The 15436-nt window shown below is 59.7% G+C and overlaps 2 protein-coding genes across 9 annotated transcripts in view; one reads left to right on the forward strand and one right to left on the reverse strand.

Annotated features, from left to right (window-relative positions):
* The window catches only part of Tmem94 (transmembrane protein 94), a 31571-nt gene extending 30233 nt beyond the window's left edge, over window positions 1–1338 (forward strand). For all 5 annotated transcript variants that reach the window (XM_005069917.4, XM_013113280.3, XM_040750056.1 and 2 more), the window contains one exon: window positions 262–1338. In XM_005069917.4, coding sequence (XP_005069974.1) covers window positions 262–334 — 73 coding nt within the window. In that variant the 3' untranslated portion in view covers window positions 335–1338. The remainder of the gene's footprint in view (window positions 1–261) is intronic.
* Caskin2 (CASK interacting protein 2) lies at window positions 1157–12777 on the reverse strand. Of its 4 annotated transcripts, XM_021227097.2 has the most exons (20): window positions 12638–12770; window positions 12396–12440; window positions 8775–8826; window positions 8190–8287; window positions 7648–7793; window positions 7452–7547; window positions 7223–7353; window positions 6735–6843; window positions 6340–6448; window positions 6137–6231; window positions 5486–5747; window positions 5262–5383; window positions 5117–5177; window positions 4919–5007; window positions 4659–4769; window positions 4483–4584; window positions 4227–4365; window positions 2626–4080; window positions 2315–2537; window positions 1157–2023 (listed from the first exon to the last, which is right to left on the reverse strand). In XM_021227097.2, exons 1-20 carry the CDS (start codon window positions 12729–12731, stop codon window positions 1933–1935), a joined length of 3630 nt encoding a protein of 1209 aa, XP_021082756.2. In that variant the 5' UTR covers window positions 12732–12770; the 3' UTR covers window positions 1157–1932. The 4 variants fall into 4 exon arrangements, with proteins under 4 accessions (XP_021082756.2, XP_005069973.2, XP_040605992.1 ...); XM_005069916.4 differs by lacking the exon at window positions 12396–12440 and having other exon boundaries at window positions 12638–12777; XM_040750058.1 differs by lacking the exon at window positions 12396–12440 and having other exon boundaries at window positions 12627–12766.
* Between the last annotated feature and the right edge of the window lie 2659 nt (window positions 12778–15436).

Raw genomic sequence — 15436 nt, forward strand, 5'->3', positions numbered from 1 at the left:
TTCAGTCCTCTGGTCTGAAGGGCCATGCCAACCTTTTTTTTGTTTTTGTATTTTTCTGGTGCTGGAGAGTAAGCCAGCTCCTCTAATATGTTCTGCCCTGGCTACAGTCCCAGCACTTTTTGCTTTTTGAGACAGGCTCTCACTAAGTAGTCTAGATCCATCTTGGTCTTGTCATTCTCCTGCCTCAGCCCCCAAGAAGCTAGAATTACAGGCCTGAATCAGCACGCTGAGCTGTCAACTCTATTTAATCTGTTTTACCAGGGTCCGTGTCCGCTACCAGAAGCGACAGAAGCTGCAGTTTGAGACTAAACTAGGCATGAACTCTCCCTTCTGAGCCACATTGGCCATGGCGGCCGTCATTGCCCTGGATCCTGGGGCTAGAGCCAGACCAACTCCTGAGTCTGGGGAGTCGGTGTCACGAGTGTTTCAGGGTTTGTCTTTGTGCCTCATGGCACTGGAGGCTCAGCTCCGGGCACTGGAGACCCTGCTGTCTTCTGACTCTGGAGCGTTTCATGAAGGAGCTGAGAGGTTGTAGCCATGGTTGACTGGACTGCCCTGGCTCTTCCCTGGCCTTGTCAGGGGGCACTCTTGAATGTATGACCTCAGGCCCTTGGTAAAGGGACCTTCAGCCTCCTTCCCCATGAGTGGCCTCTTTGGGGGTCCCCTACCTGACACCCTCCTCTCCTGCATCTGGGGCAGCCTCAGAGTGTGCCTCAGTCTGTCGCAGCAGCGACTGCTGCAGATGCTGTGCTCTCTTCCTGGGGCAAGGGCCTGGCTGTGGTCCTGAGGCCCTCCCCTTCCTCTGGGCTGGAAGATGGAAAAGGGTCTACCTCACCCTGGAGACCCTGCGTCAGCTGGCCATAAGTCGTCCACAGAGGACCCAGCCCAGGCTCCGTCTTTGTTCTGGGAGTTTTTTTTTACTTTTTTTTTTTTTTTTTACTGGAAATGAGCCTTTTGGGAATGAATGTCAACTGGTTTATATTAAAATTGTAAATTGCTTAAGAAAAGCCTGTGGCAGATCCATGAAACAACCATGAGAGGTTCCCCTCCCGAGACTGCAGCCGTCGCCTCTCCACACCGATGAGTGCCCCCAGGTGCGGGAGAAAGGACAGTCCCAGATTTGGAGATCTGACACACAGATGGAAACACAGCCCAGTCATGTGGGTGACACTTCATTGGTGTTAGTTGGGGAGGAGGTTAATAGTTACAGAGCCCGGGACTGGACCAGTTGGGTCCTCCAGCAGGAGGTGGGCAGAGGGTTCGTCTGTGGTCCGAAGGCGTTCCCCACTGCATTCTCTCAGGCAGTTAATAGATAGAATAAATTCCATTTAAAATATATGCATTTCTCTCTGCTTCAAAAATATTATATACAGGTGTAAAGGTTTGGGCCTTGGGGATTTGTTAATCGCACTGCCTCTGACCCTGGCCAGCACTGCCTTCCCGTGTGGGATGTGCAGACGGGCAGGAGGTGACAAGGCCATGGCCACTGGCAGGAAGGCATGCCCCTGCCGTGTATTTACATGTCCTATGTACACTCGACGGAGGGGGCCAGGCAAGTGTGCAGCCTCCTCACAGCCTCACGGAGCCCGGGAGCAGCTCAGTGGGTGCTGCAGACATCCACAGAGCCCGGCCGTCACCTTCTCCTAGAGGAGAGTGCTCTTATCAGGGTCCCTGTCCAGGGGCCGAAGCTGTACAGTCAGCTGCACACGGGAGGGGCTTTCCTCCCACACAGCTGAGGCCCCTCAGTCAGGTTCTGACAACTACTGCCTGAAGCCTCGGGAGGGTCTCTGCTGTGGAAGAGTAGATGCTCCAGCCCACCCAACCCTCTTCCGGTCCCTCGGGTGGCAGAGTCTTCCATGCTGGGCCACAAGTGGTGAACGCTGGCAGGCCACTGTGGGTACCATGGGAAGCAGGGTCACAAGCCAGTCTTGCTCAGTCCAGCATGGCGTCCAGCTGGTCAGCCAGAGCATCAAACATGGTGCTGATGTCGTCCAGAATGTGCTTGGTTGAGGTTGCTGTAGGACTGCATCAAGGGAAGGCCTTCATGAGACGGGCTGTGGGTCTGCTGTCTGATGCCTCTTTGTACCTCAACTCCTACTGTCCACAACCTCCCAGTAGCAGGAGTTTCCGCCCTTCCCTTCCAGGGGAGTTTAGAGGCTCATGGACAAAGAAATGTGGCTTTAAGTGATGGTCACCAGGAATCTAAAACTACTAGGCCCTGACACCCCACTGGAGGCCCCAGACTCTGCCTGCAGTCTCTCCTCCAAGGCACCCAAGCCCAGCCCTGCCCCCTCGCACCCAGCACCCAGCTCACCCCTCTCGCTCCTCCGTGCCAATGCTCTTCTCGGCAGCCCTCAGTGCAGCTGCCAAAGATGAGCTGGTTTGCTCCAGTCTCTGCTGGGCCTGGCCTGGACACACAGGCCCAGTACTCTCAGGCCTTGGAGGGGGCACCGGGCGGGGGCCGAGCCGGGGAGCCAGCTTAGGGCCAGAAAACACCAGCTGAGTGCAGGCCACAGACACAGGCTTGGGAGTTGTTCCTGCAGAGACAAAGGTGACCTGCCATGTGACTTGGCTAGATGTCACCCTGCACACAGCAGCCTTCCCTCTGCAGGCCTCACTTCTTACCTGCTCCAGGTGCTTTGAGGAGGGCAGCAGGGGCAGCTGGAGACTCTGTCTCCACACCCAGCCGATTGCCTGTTGCCAGAGCTGGCCCCACAGAGGTTCCTTGGTGCCCGGGGGGTTGAGATTTGGGGCCAGGATTTGGGGCTGGAGTCCCTTGAGGTGGAAGGCTGCTAGGCTCAGACCGTGGAGGGTTAGAGGAAGCAGGGGATTCACAGGGGGCCTGGGAGGACAGGGGAGTGGAGGGGCTCGGGGTGTCACCACCCACTACCCCAAAGGCCAGCAGTGCAGTCTGGAGTGGCTCTCTCTCTTTACATTTGGGCCTCCGTTTGACAGTATCTGACTCTGTGAGGTTGAAGTCAAGGCCAGGGAGTACAGGTGTCTCCCGCGGTGGGGGACCAGCTGGCTTGGGCCGTTGCTTGATAGTCAGGTTCCCTTCCTCTGCGAACGGTAACCCTTCTCCTGAGCTGCCCCGAGATGGGGGTGTCCCCTCAGGCCCAGGCTCCTCCTCTTCCGTGTCCGACACAGGGCCAGTCAGGGCAGAAGGGCCAGGGGGCTCTGAGGGGCCAGGAGGCTCACTCAGTGTTCTTCTCCGGGGACCTGTGGTCCCTTCCTTGGGTCCTGGGCTTCCCTCTACTGAAGGTGGCTCCGTGGGGCCAGAGACTGAACTGAGGCGCTTGGGAGGTGGGGGCGGGGGACCCTTACGCCGGGCACGGAGGGCAAAGGACTGGCTTCGGGGGGTCCCTCGAGTTGGGGTCAGGCTAGGGCTAGTCCGGGCCAGGGTGCTGCGTCCTGGTCTCCGAGTAAGGGTGGCATAACTGCCCAAGGCACTGCCCACTGGCCCTTCAGCCTCCCCCTCAGCCTCCCCCTCGGCAGGACCAGGGCGGCTCAGGCTGTGGGACCGGCGTTTGGGCCGAGGTGGGTCTGGAGGAGCGGCAGGGGAGCCAGCCAAGTAGGAGAAGGCCCGGGGAGCACCAGGAGGTGGCCCTGGGGCTGGGCTAGAGGGTGAACTCTGTGGACACATAAAGACGTAAGGGGTAGGGAGTGGGGAGCAAAGCTTAGAGGGGCGCTCTGTACCCTCTGGAAGGTTCCTCTCCTGTGGGGCACCGGGGTCACCAATACTGGGCTGGGAGACAGGCTGCTCCTGTGAGTGACCAGATCCCCGTGAGCGTGCACCAATGCTTTCCTGGCTGGGAGAACGGGCAGGGGGGAGGGGGAGCGGTTCTGGGCTACCCCCTGCCATAGCTGCCTGTAGCTCTGGGCTCAGCTCACTGCCCTGAAAGGTGAGGAGGCGAGGGCCAGTCGTAGCTGCACCGTCCCCATTCTCCAGGCCTTCAATGGCCATCAGCTCTGGACCCCTGGTCAGCCGGCGTCCGCCCTCACCCAGGGCCTCCCCATGCAGCAGGCCGCGCCGAAGTTCTGCCAGCCTCCTCACACCGAGCATGAGCTTCTTCTGATGCCCTGGGAAGGGCAGACAGAAGCAGACGGGTCAGCCGGGCCTAGGCCTGTCCCGCTTGCCCCGGACAGATTCCCCGTTTCCCTCCTCTCAGAGGTGCTTGAGGTAGCTGAGGCCAGGGGCTGCCTGGAGGCCTCAGAGCAGTCCTCACCCAGCTTGCTCACGCCGATCTCCTGCAGCTCCTCCCAGGTGAGATCGGCCACCAGCCCCATGGAGTCGTAGCCACTGCTCACCAGCTGTTTGTGATACTGGGGCAGCCCCAGCGCGCACAGCCACTCCAGCAAGTCCACCTGGAAGAGTGCCACCATCAAAACCTGGCTGTCCCCAAGCCAGAAAGGAAGCTTGCCCCTTCCCAAGGCCACAGTCCTGGGCCAGAGCCAAAGGCCCCACCCCGTCCGCCTGCTCACCGGGATATAGTTGGGCAACCACTCAGCAATGCTGAGCTGGGCAATCTCCGAGGCGATCTTCTTCCGGTGCCCAGGTTTGGTCACCCCAATGGCCGTCAGATCCTGTCACACAGGGCATGGGCATCAGGGCCCTCCTCTGCCTGCCGGGCCCTCCCTTCGCCCGCTACTGGACTTACCTCGGGTGTCATTCGACTGATAGTCGGCACATCGTAGCCAGCCTGCAGGAAGTGGGTGGTGTAGCCTTCCAGCTGGAATTCACTTAGCCAGTTATGAATGGCCTGTGCGTCCTGGGGCGTGCAGTCAGATGGGATGGAGACGTCAGCTGAGAAAGGGACCAGCCCAGTGGCCCGTGCCTTCCCCAGGGCCAGGCCTACGTGGGCACTAAAGCCCTCACCTCGGCCAAGGCCTGAAGCATGCTTCCCGGTAGAAACCTCACCTTCCCTTCCAGCAGCTGCTCAGGCCTCACGTCCTGGGTGAAGGTCTCCCCAGAGCGACAACTGGCCAGTGGGCGGTGGCTCAGGTTGTCTTCAAGAAGGAGAGAAACAGCATCAGAAGTGGTTAGAGGAGGGCCGGGCATGGCCTTACCTCCCCATTGGACCTCCCAGCCAATAGCAGTCCCATTTACCCTCCTTACCTGGCAGGGATGGGGTGTGCAGGCCCGACAGTACCTGGTTCTCACTGGCAGAGGGCAGTGGCTAGGACAGAGAGAGAGTATACTCAGAACCCTGAAAACAGGCAATGGGCAGGCCCTGACCAGGCCCTGGTATCCTCCCTCCTACCTGAGCGTTCTCAATAAGGAGGCCAGTGCCATGGCCATTGGTGCCTTCAGAACTCTGCCCACTGCCAGCACTGCGGATACTGCCCACACTGCCCTCGCTGCCCACGCTGTTCCTGTCACCTGCTGCAGGGGGCAGAAGCACAGAGGTCAGAGGCGGCACTGCTAACAGCTGAATGGCGGCCTGCCAGCGCCCGGTGCCCCGCATTGCCTTCTGGGAGAATGTACCTGGACTGTCTGGGCTGAGGCCCACCCGAGGGAGCTGGCCGTAGGTGAGAGACTGCAGGGGGTCGTCAGCAGAGGGCTGTGACATCCGGGAGAAGCCTGGCCGCAGCAGGGTAGGTGCAGAGGGGAGACGGGCGACAGGCAGGCCCACCCGCTTGCTGACCACCTCAACGATGCCCGGGGGGAAGTAGCCTACACGGTCTGTGCCCCTTTGGCTTTCATGGATGTGGCCCTTCCAGCGGCCATCGGGATGCTGTTCAAGCACCTGTTGTGACAGGGTGTGGATGGAAAGGACGGTCACTATACCAAGCAAGTAGCAGTGGCTGTCTCTGTGAGCCTGGTCCAGCCCTTCCCCACACAGAGCTGACCTCTACCCGAGTTTGGTCACCAATGCCAGCCCAATGTGCTCGTACCACAGGGCGTACAAACAATGATATGCTATTCCTAGTTCTACCACTTGCTAGATATGTGACCTGGACAAAAGCCTCAACTTCGTCATCTAAAAAGAAAAAGATAACGGCACCAATGCTCCCTAGATTTAAAAAGGGCTACATGAAAGAGAATATAAGGATTTAGCTTGGCCTAGTACCACAGCAGATGCCCAAGTAAGTCACAGCAATTGCTTGTCTCATAAAGGACGGATGGACCCCTCACCGTGATGACGTCTCCTGCCCGGACGTTGAGAGCGGTGGGGTCATGAAGGTTCCAGAAATCCTTAAGCGCTCGAACCTTCAGGATCCCCGAAGCCTCTAAGAGAACGGGTAGGCAGGTGTCCGTTACGGGTGTCCCCGGCTGACTCTCCCACCACACCCTGGTACCCACTGTAAGGCCCCCCAGGTCCTCTCCCCCCCACTCACCCCGAAGAAGCTGCTTGATCTCCCGGCTGGCCTGGGAGGTGGTGAACTGATTCACGATGTCCAGCGCCGTCTGGTTGTATGTGTTCCGGATGTTGACGTCCACGCCTCCCTGGGGTTCACAAGAGCATGTCCAGCACTTTGCCTGACATTCCTCCTCCAGTCCTCCCAACTACCCAGGACGGGGGTGCTGCTACCACTTCCAGGTCTTAGAGATGACAAGCATGAAGTTTCAGACACCAGGTTAAGCGCGAGCTACTAAGAGACACGCTTGGTGTCTAAACAGCCTTTAGCACCACTCGGAGGAAGTCAGACCTTTTCCCCGGGCCCCACAGAACACCACGGGCTTCCCAGCTGCCCTCAGCACATAACGGTAGGCTCTTGGTGCCCATACCCACCTCTAGGAGCAGCCGCACCACCTCGGTTTTGCCGTATAACGCAGCCTCGTGGAGGGCGGTGCCTGTCTTGGTCTGGCGATTGATCTCAATACCAGCTTTCAAGAGCTGCCTGTGGCGGGCAGGGGTGTGAGGCGGCTGGGCAGGGGCAGAAACTGACTGCCAGGGGTGTGGGCACTGTGGCATTGAAACCAAGAATGGAAACAGCAGCGGAGGACTGGAGAGATGACTCAGCGGTTAAGGGTGTGCTGCTCTCAGAGAGCCCAGGTTCAATTCCCAGCACCCACACCGGGCAGCTCAGAACCACCTGGAACTCCGGCTCTATGGTCTCTTGCAGGTAACTACACTCACATGCACATACCCACGACCCCAGAACACATGCATACGCATCATAATCATAATAATAAATAGTAATAAGCAGGGTGGCATTGGTTAGAAACTAGTGGTCCCACAGGAAGAGGTTGAGGAAGTGGGTGGGTCCCCTGGGGTACCTGATGACTTCTCTGTGGCCATTCTTGGCAGCCAAGTGCAGGGGTGTGGTGTAGTTGGGGTCACACGGGTCCTTTGCCTCTCCCTCCAGCAGTGACACGCATAAGTGACTGTTCAAAAGCAGCTGGGCCACCTACAGTGTGCAGTACCCAGTTGGAGCCTCCTCCTAAGACTAAACAGAACCCAGCACCCAGCATCCAGCACCCAGCATCCTGGGGCTATAGACCTCACCTTGAGCCGCCCAAATTCACAGGCTAGGTCTAGGGGTGTCTTCTTCAACTTGTTGACTAGGCACGGGTTTGACTGGTGCTGGAGAAGCATTTCTGACTGGGATGGGGGAAGCCAAGTCAGGGAGGCTGGCCTGCCAGAGGCTTGTCCCCGCCTGGCTCCCTGACGCCCCCACATCCCCTCAGGCAGGCCCACTTACCACCTCATAATGCCCATACTGTGCAGCCAGGTGCAGAGGGATCTGGCCGTCCAGCGAGGCAGCATTGACAGCCGCGGAAGCCCGCAGGAGCAGCCTCACAGGCTCCAGCCGGCCCTGCCAGGCTGCATAGTGTAGGGGACGCATGCCTGGCAGGAGGAAAAAGAGACCCTAAGAGGCGTCAAGGGGATCTAAACAGGGAACGGAGCCGCCCTGGCTGGAAGAGCTCTACACAGCGATGCGAGCTTCACCCAGGTTGGATCAGAAAACGGTCCAAAGAGGAGCTGAAGTCAAGAGTTCTCTCTGCGCCCACCACAGATGACCTACGAACCCAGGACAGGACGATAACTTCCCTGAACTTCCTTATCCAAATAAGGGGAGATCTGAGCTACACGCCCTCTCCAGAAGGAAGCCATTCATGAGCTCCAAGAAGGAACCCACACACCTCTCTCGGTATGTCCAAACAGGAGCGAGCGCTGGTCCCCAGGGCTGCAGTAGAGACCGTCCCCCCTTTCCCCACATGGTGCCATACATGAGACTCTCACCATTGCTGTCTTTGATGTCGACGGTGGCCTGAGCCTCCAGCAATAAGGCTATGAGCTCCAGGCTGCCCCCCAAGGCAGCATGGTGGAGAGCAGAGAACCTGGCATGGGGGACACAAATCGGGGGTGTCAGCGAATAGTCCTCCACCCCAGGCTCATTCTGGGGGCCGGCAGTGATGGGCTACTTGCCCCCCCTGTGCCTGCCAGCCCTGCCGTGGGAGCGCACAGAAGCAGGGCCACAGCATGAAAGGACTCAGTGTCTCGCCTGAGAGGCCCGTTTGTCTAACATCCCCCACCCGGCCTGCCCAGAGGAGGGGGCCGTGGGAGCAGAGGCCTGAGGGCTCCTACCCTCCAGGGAGAAAAGGGGCCCAGGAAGAATCTGACCCAAGAGGGGCCCTCCTCTTGCTCAGGGCTAACTCCTCAGGCAGGTGGGGGGGCAGGACCCCCCTCCCTCTGGCCCTGCACAGGCAGGCTCCAGAACTCTCAGCAAACACTTCAAGGACCTAGTCTGAGGGAGGGGGCTGTGGGCTCCAGGGCCTTCTCCTCACCCGATCCCGGGACCCTACTCTTCCCCAGCAGCCCACTCACCCATCGGCATCCTGGTAGTTGATGTTGAGTCTCTTCGTGGAGCCGAGGAGCTCTGGGGGGCGGCAGGGGGAGGGGACATCAGGACACATGGCACCAATGGCTGTGTCCATACCCTGTCCTCACCTGGCGCTCCCACTGCCCGCATCCGAGGGCCCAACCGACCTTTGGGTGTACAGAAGAGCACCTGCCCCATGGCCTTTCCTGTCCCTTGGCTGGAGGGTGACGAGAGCAGGAAGGCGCTGCTGCAGCAGCCTGGCTTCTCTAGAGCCTCTGCCCGGCTTGTTTATAGAAGCCAAAGGGGGCGGGAAGGGGTATTGGCATGACATGCCTTCAACAGGACAGGCCCACGGGTGCATGGTTGGCATTCCTGCCTGAATGGGCCAGGGAGACTCATATTGTCGCGCCGGGCGAAGGGGAAGCAGGCATTGAAAGAGTGGAGGGGGCCCTAAGGATTCAAGTGCACAGAGACAGTTGTTGACAAGACTGGGCTCCAAGCATCCCTGAGTAGGACCTGGTGGGCAGGCCTACATAGAATATACTGACACTAGCCCAGTTCCATTTGCCAGCCCTGCCAAATTTGGGCAGGCCGTTTAACCTACAGGAAGGACTCGGTCACCCCCCAAAAACAGGCTGATCATAGAATCTGCCCCCAGAAGTCGTCAGGAGAGTGAGCGCCTGTCCCTTTGTAAGCACAGGAATGATGGCAACCCTAACGGTTTAGCACGACACCGGAGCACCATACTCAAACTGTCTTCTGGGGGACACCTGCAGCTGGACACCCCCAAGCGTTGACTCGGTGGGCCTCGCTACAGAAGCAGTGTGCCCTGCCTCCTGGGACAGGCTACATGCGGGGGGGGAGAACTCAGTGGCGCGCAGACCACGTTGGGGAGGTCTCTGAGGTGTCGGGAAGGAGAACCCTTGTCACAGGCAGCCCCTGCACCCTGCCGAAACCCACCCTGCTTGGAAGGAGTGGGCCTGCTCAGCCCTGGCTGGGAAGGATGCCAAACATGCTGGTCCGGGCTTGCCCCCCCAGGCCCTGATGGGCCCCCAAATACCCCAGCAGTCTGAAAAGGGCTGGGCCTCATTCCATCAGGGAGGGGAGCAAGGGACAGGGAGGGAGGGAGGGGACGGACACACATAAGGTAGAGCTGAAGGACTCTATACTAAAAGAAGGGGCAGGAGAGAAATGTGTGGGGGCTGCTGGGAGTTCACGCAGGCCTCCAAACCTTCTCACCCCCTCTGAGAGTCCTTACAACACAGAACCTTTTGGGGGGGTCGGTAGGGGAAGCTGCCAGAAGCAGGTGTTCACGGCCTTGCAACTTTGGCCGCCAAGGCGCCTCTTATGCCACAGTGAAGACAAGGTCCCAAGAGAAGAGAACAAGAGTCCTTTAGGGAACCTTCCCTTTACTAGCCTGTCCGCTCGGAGAGTCTAGGATGGGGCAGTTAGGTGGCTGGATGTGTCCGCTCTAGGGAGGGCCAGACAATGTGACAGGAGGGACACAGGAATAGGGGCAGGGCCAGATAGGTGGCTCTGTTCTTTCCAGAACAATGGCCGGAAAGGTGGTGGTGGAGAGGCCCAGAGAAACTGGGCTTGGGACCCTGGCGGGAGGGTGGAGGGTCCTGGCTCTTGGCGGTGGCTCCAGTCACTTCCGCTGTGGCATAACCTTCTTCCTCAGCCTGCCTCTGGGGCTGGAAGGGCCACCCCGTCTCAGGCCCAGGCAAAGGATGTGAGTTCAGCTAGACATCCCGGCCCATCCATTTCCTCCAGCCAAGAAAGGAGACCTCAGGGAAGGGAGACGGGGAGGGGCGAGGCTGGCGCAACGGCGTCCCTCCCAGCAACCTGCAAATATCAGCTAGAGGCTTCCACCCAGCCCAGCAAGAGGAAAAGGGGCCCCCTGATGACTCCATCTCAGTGGTTTGCCTTGGTACGGAGCCCTTCATCCCTCTTGGAGAACCGCATTGGAACCAACTAAACTTTGCCATCCACGGAAGTCCCAGGCTCTTTAGTGTAGCTGTGTGTTTGGAACATCCCCCAGGTGACACTGACATCAAACAGAAATCAGTGATCACAAAGGAAAGCACTCAGGCTTATCTCTCATCTGACCCCAGGGCTATGTGACCTTGGGCAAGTCACTAACCTTTGAGTGTCACTTTTCCTTATCTGTATAATGGATATAGAAATACCTACCTGACAGGAAGCAAGGGGGGCGGGTGTTCCACTATTTCATAAACTCCCGGGTTTGCAGAGGTCACCTGTGATCTCATTTTTGTCACCAGCCTCTCTGGCTTCTCAGAAGGGATTTAATAAGGAGGCCCGGGGCCTGTCACCCTGAGCCTGCACCTGTATGTTGAACAGGTGAGTGAATCCTGTTGGATGGAGGGGAGGAACTTCATCCCCTAGACTTTGCCACTGGACAGAGGAGACATATTTTGGAGCCTACATGCCTAGTCGTGGGGTTCCCGCCACCGGCCAACCCCTCCTACTACCCTCCAATGGGCCTCCCTCTCCGAGGCAGCCCGGGCTGAGGCCAGCGGCAATGTGACCAAGGCCCCACCGGGCAGGTGGCCAAAAGCAACACCGAGGTGAGGGGGAGGAGAGTGGCCTCCACATGGCCCTCTAGGCCTCTCCCGGGGGGCCAGCGGGGCACCTTCCTTCTGTCTCGCTCTCCCTCATGGTATGCCCAGGATGCAAGGACCTAGGGGCACAGATCCACCTCACGGCTGGGTCTCCACCCCACTGGGCAGGTGGGTGCCTGCCATTAACGCCTTTCCTTTTGGCACTGACACTCCAAGGTGTGGGCGGGGGATAATAAGATGTCTCCAAGTAGCCTGGGGAGTCCTTCCTGTGTACAAGATCCAGGTGTGTCTCGGGGTTAAAGCCCCAATGTTACAGAGGAGACCCTCCCCTCAGGGAACGCTTTCTCTAGCCCCAGAGGAGCAGGAATAAATACCCGCCGATTTAAGTCCTGGAGGAGACAAGCCCGGTGGTCTGGAAGAGTCCAGGGTCCAGAGGCCTATTTTCCTGGGGTGGGTGTGACAGGCTGTGTCATCACAGGGGGTCCTTAGTGGCCATCCATGCATCCCAGCCCTGACTGCCCTGTCAGGGATGAAGTCCCCAAGGACTATGGAAACGGCTAGAAAATTAGCCTGGGCCACACAGTCCTAAGGAACACGGGCAGGTGATCTAGGGAGAAAGGACCTTGAGCTCACAGGTTGTTGTGGGTCCCTGGGAAACTGTTCTCTGGGGCTGGGAACACGGTGACCCTGACGTGGGTTCTAAGCCTGACGGAGACAGCCCCAAACCAACCAACCAGCAACACCAGAAACCCAACCACTGTTTCCAAAGAGGTTTCACAGGCAAACACGGGGAAGCTACAGTTGTACGTGGATGTGGTTGGGCGTGGTCTTGGCCCTCTCTATTCATCTCTTCCCCCCCCCCACACACACAACCAAGTCCCATGGAGCCAAAGGAGACATCTGAAAAGCCAGCTACCAACAGGCAACCTCCGGGGGCGGGGGCGGGGGATGGGGGTGGCTAGAAGCTTGGTCCAGATCTTAGAACAGGGCCTGGCACACAATAAACAACAAAAACATAAACCGATTGTACTTCAGGACGCTCACTTTGCAGGCTGGGATCCCACGGCTCAGAGCTGTTAAGTGACTTGCCTGGAGACACAGAGCAAGAAGGGACCCCCATTTTCCTCTCTGGCTGTCTTACCCTGAAACCCTTCTTGTCTACAACAGGACAGTCCTTCTTCCTCGAGTCTGCAGGCTGAAGTGACGCACCCCCCCCCCCCGCGCCCTCCCCTCTCTGGGCATCGGAGAACAGCCTCAGTGGGATGGTCGCCTCACCAAGGACTCACTTGTTTTTGCCGTTCTCACTTTCTGCACCAGCTTCTGCACACAGGTCACGTCTCCGTTCTTGACAGCAAGGATCAGGTCCTGTTCACGACCCATTCTGACTACCGCGCCAGGCTCAGGGACTCAGAGTCCAGGAAGAAGCAAGACGCTGGTCCAAACAAGCGGCTTCAGTTCACCATGCCTCGGTGCTTTGGAGGACTCCTGGCGCTGGGGAGCAAGTCTGGTGTCCCCGGGGAAGGGGCTGCTTGTCAGCCAGGGACACGGCCCCTCAAGGTGCTCCAGGAGCTGCCACAGCCGGCAGGAAAGCCAGTCTCCAGGGAGTGGAGACTGTGGAAATCTGAACTAAGATCAGCCCACAGCTTCCGACCGACCGCCTTGGGATGGGCTGGGACTGGGCCCGCCAATTTTCCTGGGTTAGCTCCGAAGCTCCAATGTCCATCCAGAGAGCAGTCACCATTCCCTCTGGCATGAGGCAGCAGCCGTGGACAAGTCCTGGGGGGGTCTGGGAAAGGTACAGGTCCTCCGTTGAAAAGCTGGGTCACAGCCAGGAAGCAGGACACAAGAGGAACAAGACCGGACCTCTAGGGAGCCCCCCAAATCACTATGGCTGCCCTGGGAGTCATGGAGGGTCTGAGGCACTCGGGGAGGGGAGGAAGCTGCTGTACTTGAGAGGCGTGTATCCATGCAGAGGGGAGGGGGGTGGCGTTGCAGGAGGGAGGGGCTGAGTTGCCTGTGCTCCACAGCACTGAGTAGCACCTCAACCTTGGGCAGGAGGGGCCCTGGCAGCAGGCGACACTGGGGTAGGCAGGGCCAGCAGCCCATTCTCCACAGCCCCAGGCTCTGACACCCACAGACAACACAACAGGCGGGGCCGAGAGGTAGGGCCTGGAAGAATGGCACAGGCAAATGGGCAGGGGTCACTCCCGTCCAAGGTGTCTGCCCTCAGACTCCTCGCTGCCTGGGCTTCCCTTTAGTAAGTGAACACCCCAGCTCCGCTTAGAGGGCGGAGTGGGGGAGCTTAAGCCCCTCATTTTCTGGGGGGAGGTCTACCTGTTGGATAGGGAAGTTCTACAGCACCTGTTGCTAACCCTTCCTTGCTGCTTCCGTGGCGTGAGGGAGCAGCTGGGGGTAGAGAGATCCAGGACGCGGCTTGGACACTGCTGGCCAACCGCCTCCCGAGCCTGAATCTGAAACCCCAACCCTCGGCTTCCCGCAAAAAAAAAAAAAAAAAACCCTTAAGTCAGTTCCTCGGTGGCGGTGATTTTGTTGCCAGAATCTTGGGGAACGAGACTCGTGCAGGCCTGGGGCCCAGGTGGGGAACCCCTCATTCCTCCTAAGTCCCAAGCCCAAGCCGGAGGGCACTCCTCCTCGAAACCCGCGACCCGCACCGGGGGAGGGTGCTCCTGGCAGTGCCTGGGGTCGGCCGGCTCCCCCGCCCCTCGGAATGCCCCTCTAGCGCCGCGCAGCTCCCCGCAGCCAAGCCCAGCCCCGGGCGACCCCGGGAACAAAGCGGCGAGAGGGGCCCGGAGAGTCAAGAGTCCGAGGGACAGAGAGACGAGAACGAAAAGGGGGGCTCGAGGAAGGCGGAAGGAGCGGAGAGATGGAGGCGCCCGCCGACCAGACAAGAAAAGTTAGTTCGCGTCTGCTCTCAAGGGTCCTGACCCCCCCAGCCCGGGCCCCGCCGTCTCACCTCTCCCGGCCGCCCCGCCGGGGGTCCGGCTGGCGGTGCTCAGCCCCAGGCGCTCTGGACGCTGGTTTCCACTGCGCACCCCCCCACCCCTTTCTCCTCCTTTCCAAGGCCGGCTCGGCGCCTCCCGCAGGAAATCCCGCCCCTCCCCCTTCCCCCCTCCCGGCCGGATCGGGATCTGGGGACTGTCCCAGCCGCGCAGTCGGATTGTCAATCAGCGCCCCTGGTCCCGCCTCGATGCTCACTAAACCCCGCCCTCGCCAGCCAGTCGGGGAAATCAGAGCGAGCCCCTGGGATCGGCGCATGCGCGCAGGTGAAGGGGGGGGTGCAAAGTGGCCTCGCGCCACGGCGTCCTGGCTGGGGATCCCGGGAGAGCTGGGCTCCCTAATCCAGACCAGAAAAAAAGAGGTGCGAGTAAGCAGGAGAGAATAGAGGATGTTTCGGCGGTTGAGCCTGAGGACCCCACTCGGGGCGGGGACCCCTTCCTCCTCTTCCTTCGCCCCATCCTTTCCCCCGGGTTGCCCGCAGCGACCTTCGTCCACGATCAGAGTCGCAGACCCACGGCGGCTGGCTGGGACAATGGTGCCACCTAGTGGCGGGCGTAAGGACGCCCCGCGGCGTCCCGGCGGGGACCCCAGCCTCGAGGAGGTGCTTTTGGAAGCTGGGGTGGCGATTCAGCACCAGTGTGAGCCGGACAGCGCCTCCCACCCCTGGCCTTTGAACCCTGCTTCCGAGCTCCTCCGCAGGGATGTTTCTGGCCCACCCCGAAGGAACTCCGAGTGTCTTCTGGACCGCTCCCGGCGTTCCCACGTGGCCTCCGGCTTGCAAAGCTGGCATTCGGGGGACGCCCCGCTCTCCCTTCTCCGCGCATCTCTCTCCTCTTGGTGGGGGAGCACGAGGCAGCTCGGGGCTGCAGAGAGGAGGGTCACACGCGTGATTGCTCACACGACATTCCCAGACGCCAGGTGAAGCTTTACTAGAGAGAGGGGAACCTCCCCCCCCCCCATTAGCAGCGCTGGAAGCAGCATAGGTGTGTTTCCGCACGTCTGGAAACCTGCAGACCGAACTCGCAACCGCGGACTTAGGGTCGCACGCGTGTGCAGACGGGAGCTGG

Source organism: Mesocricetus auratus, unplaced genomic scaffold (genome assembly GCF_017639785.1).
Source record: "Mesocricetus auratus isolate SY011 unplaced genomic scaffold, BCM_Maur_2.0 Super-Scaffold_100007, whole genome shotgun sequence".
Lineage (NCBI taxonomy): Eukaryota > Metazoa > Chordata > Mammalia > Rodentia > Cricetidae > Mesocricetus > Mesocricetus auratus.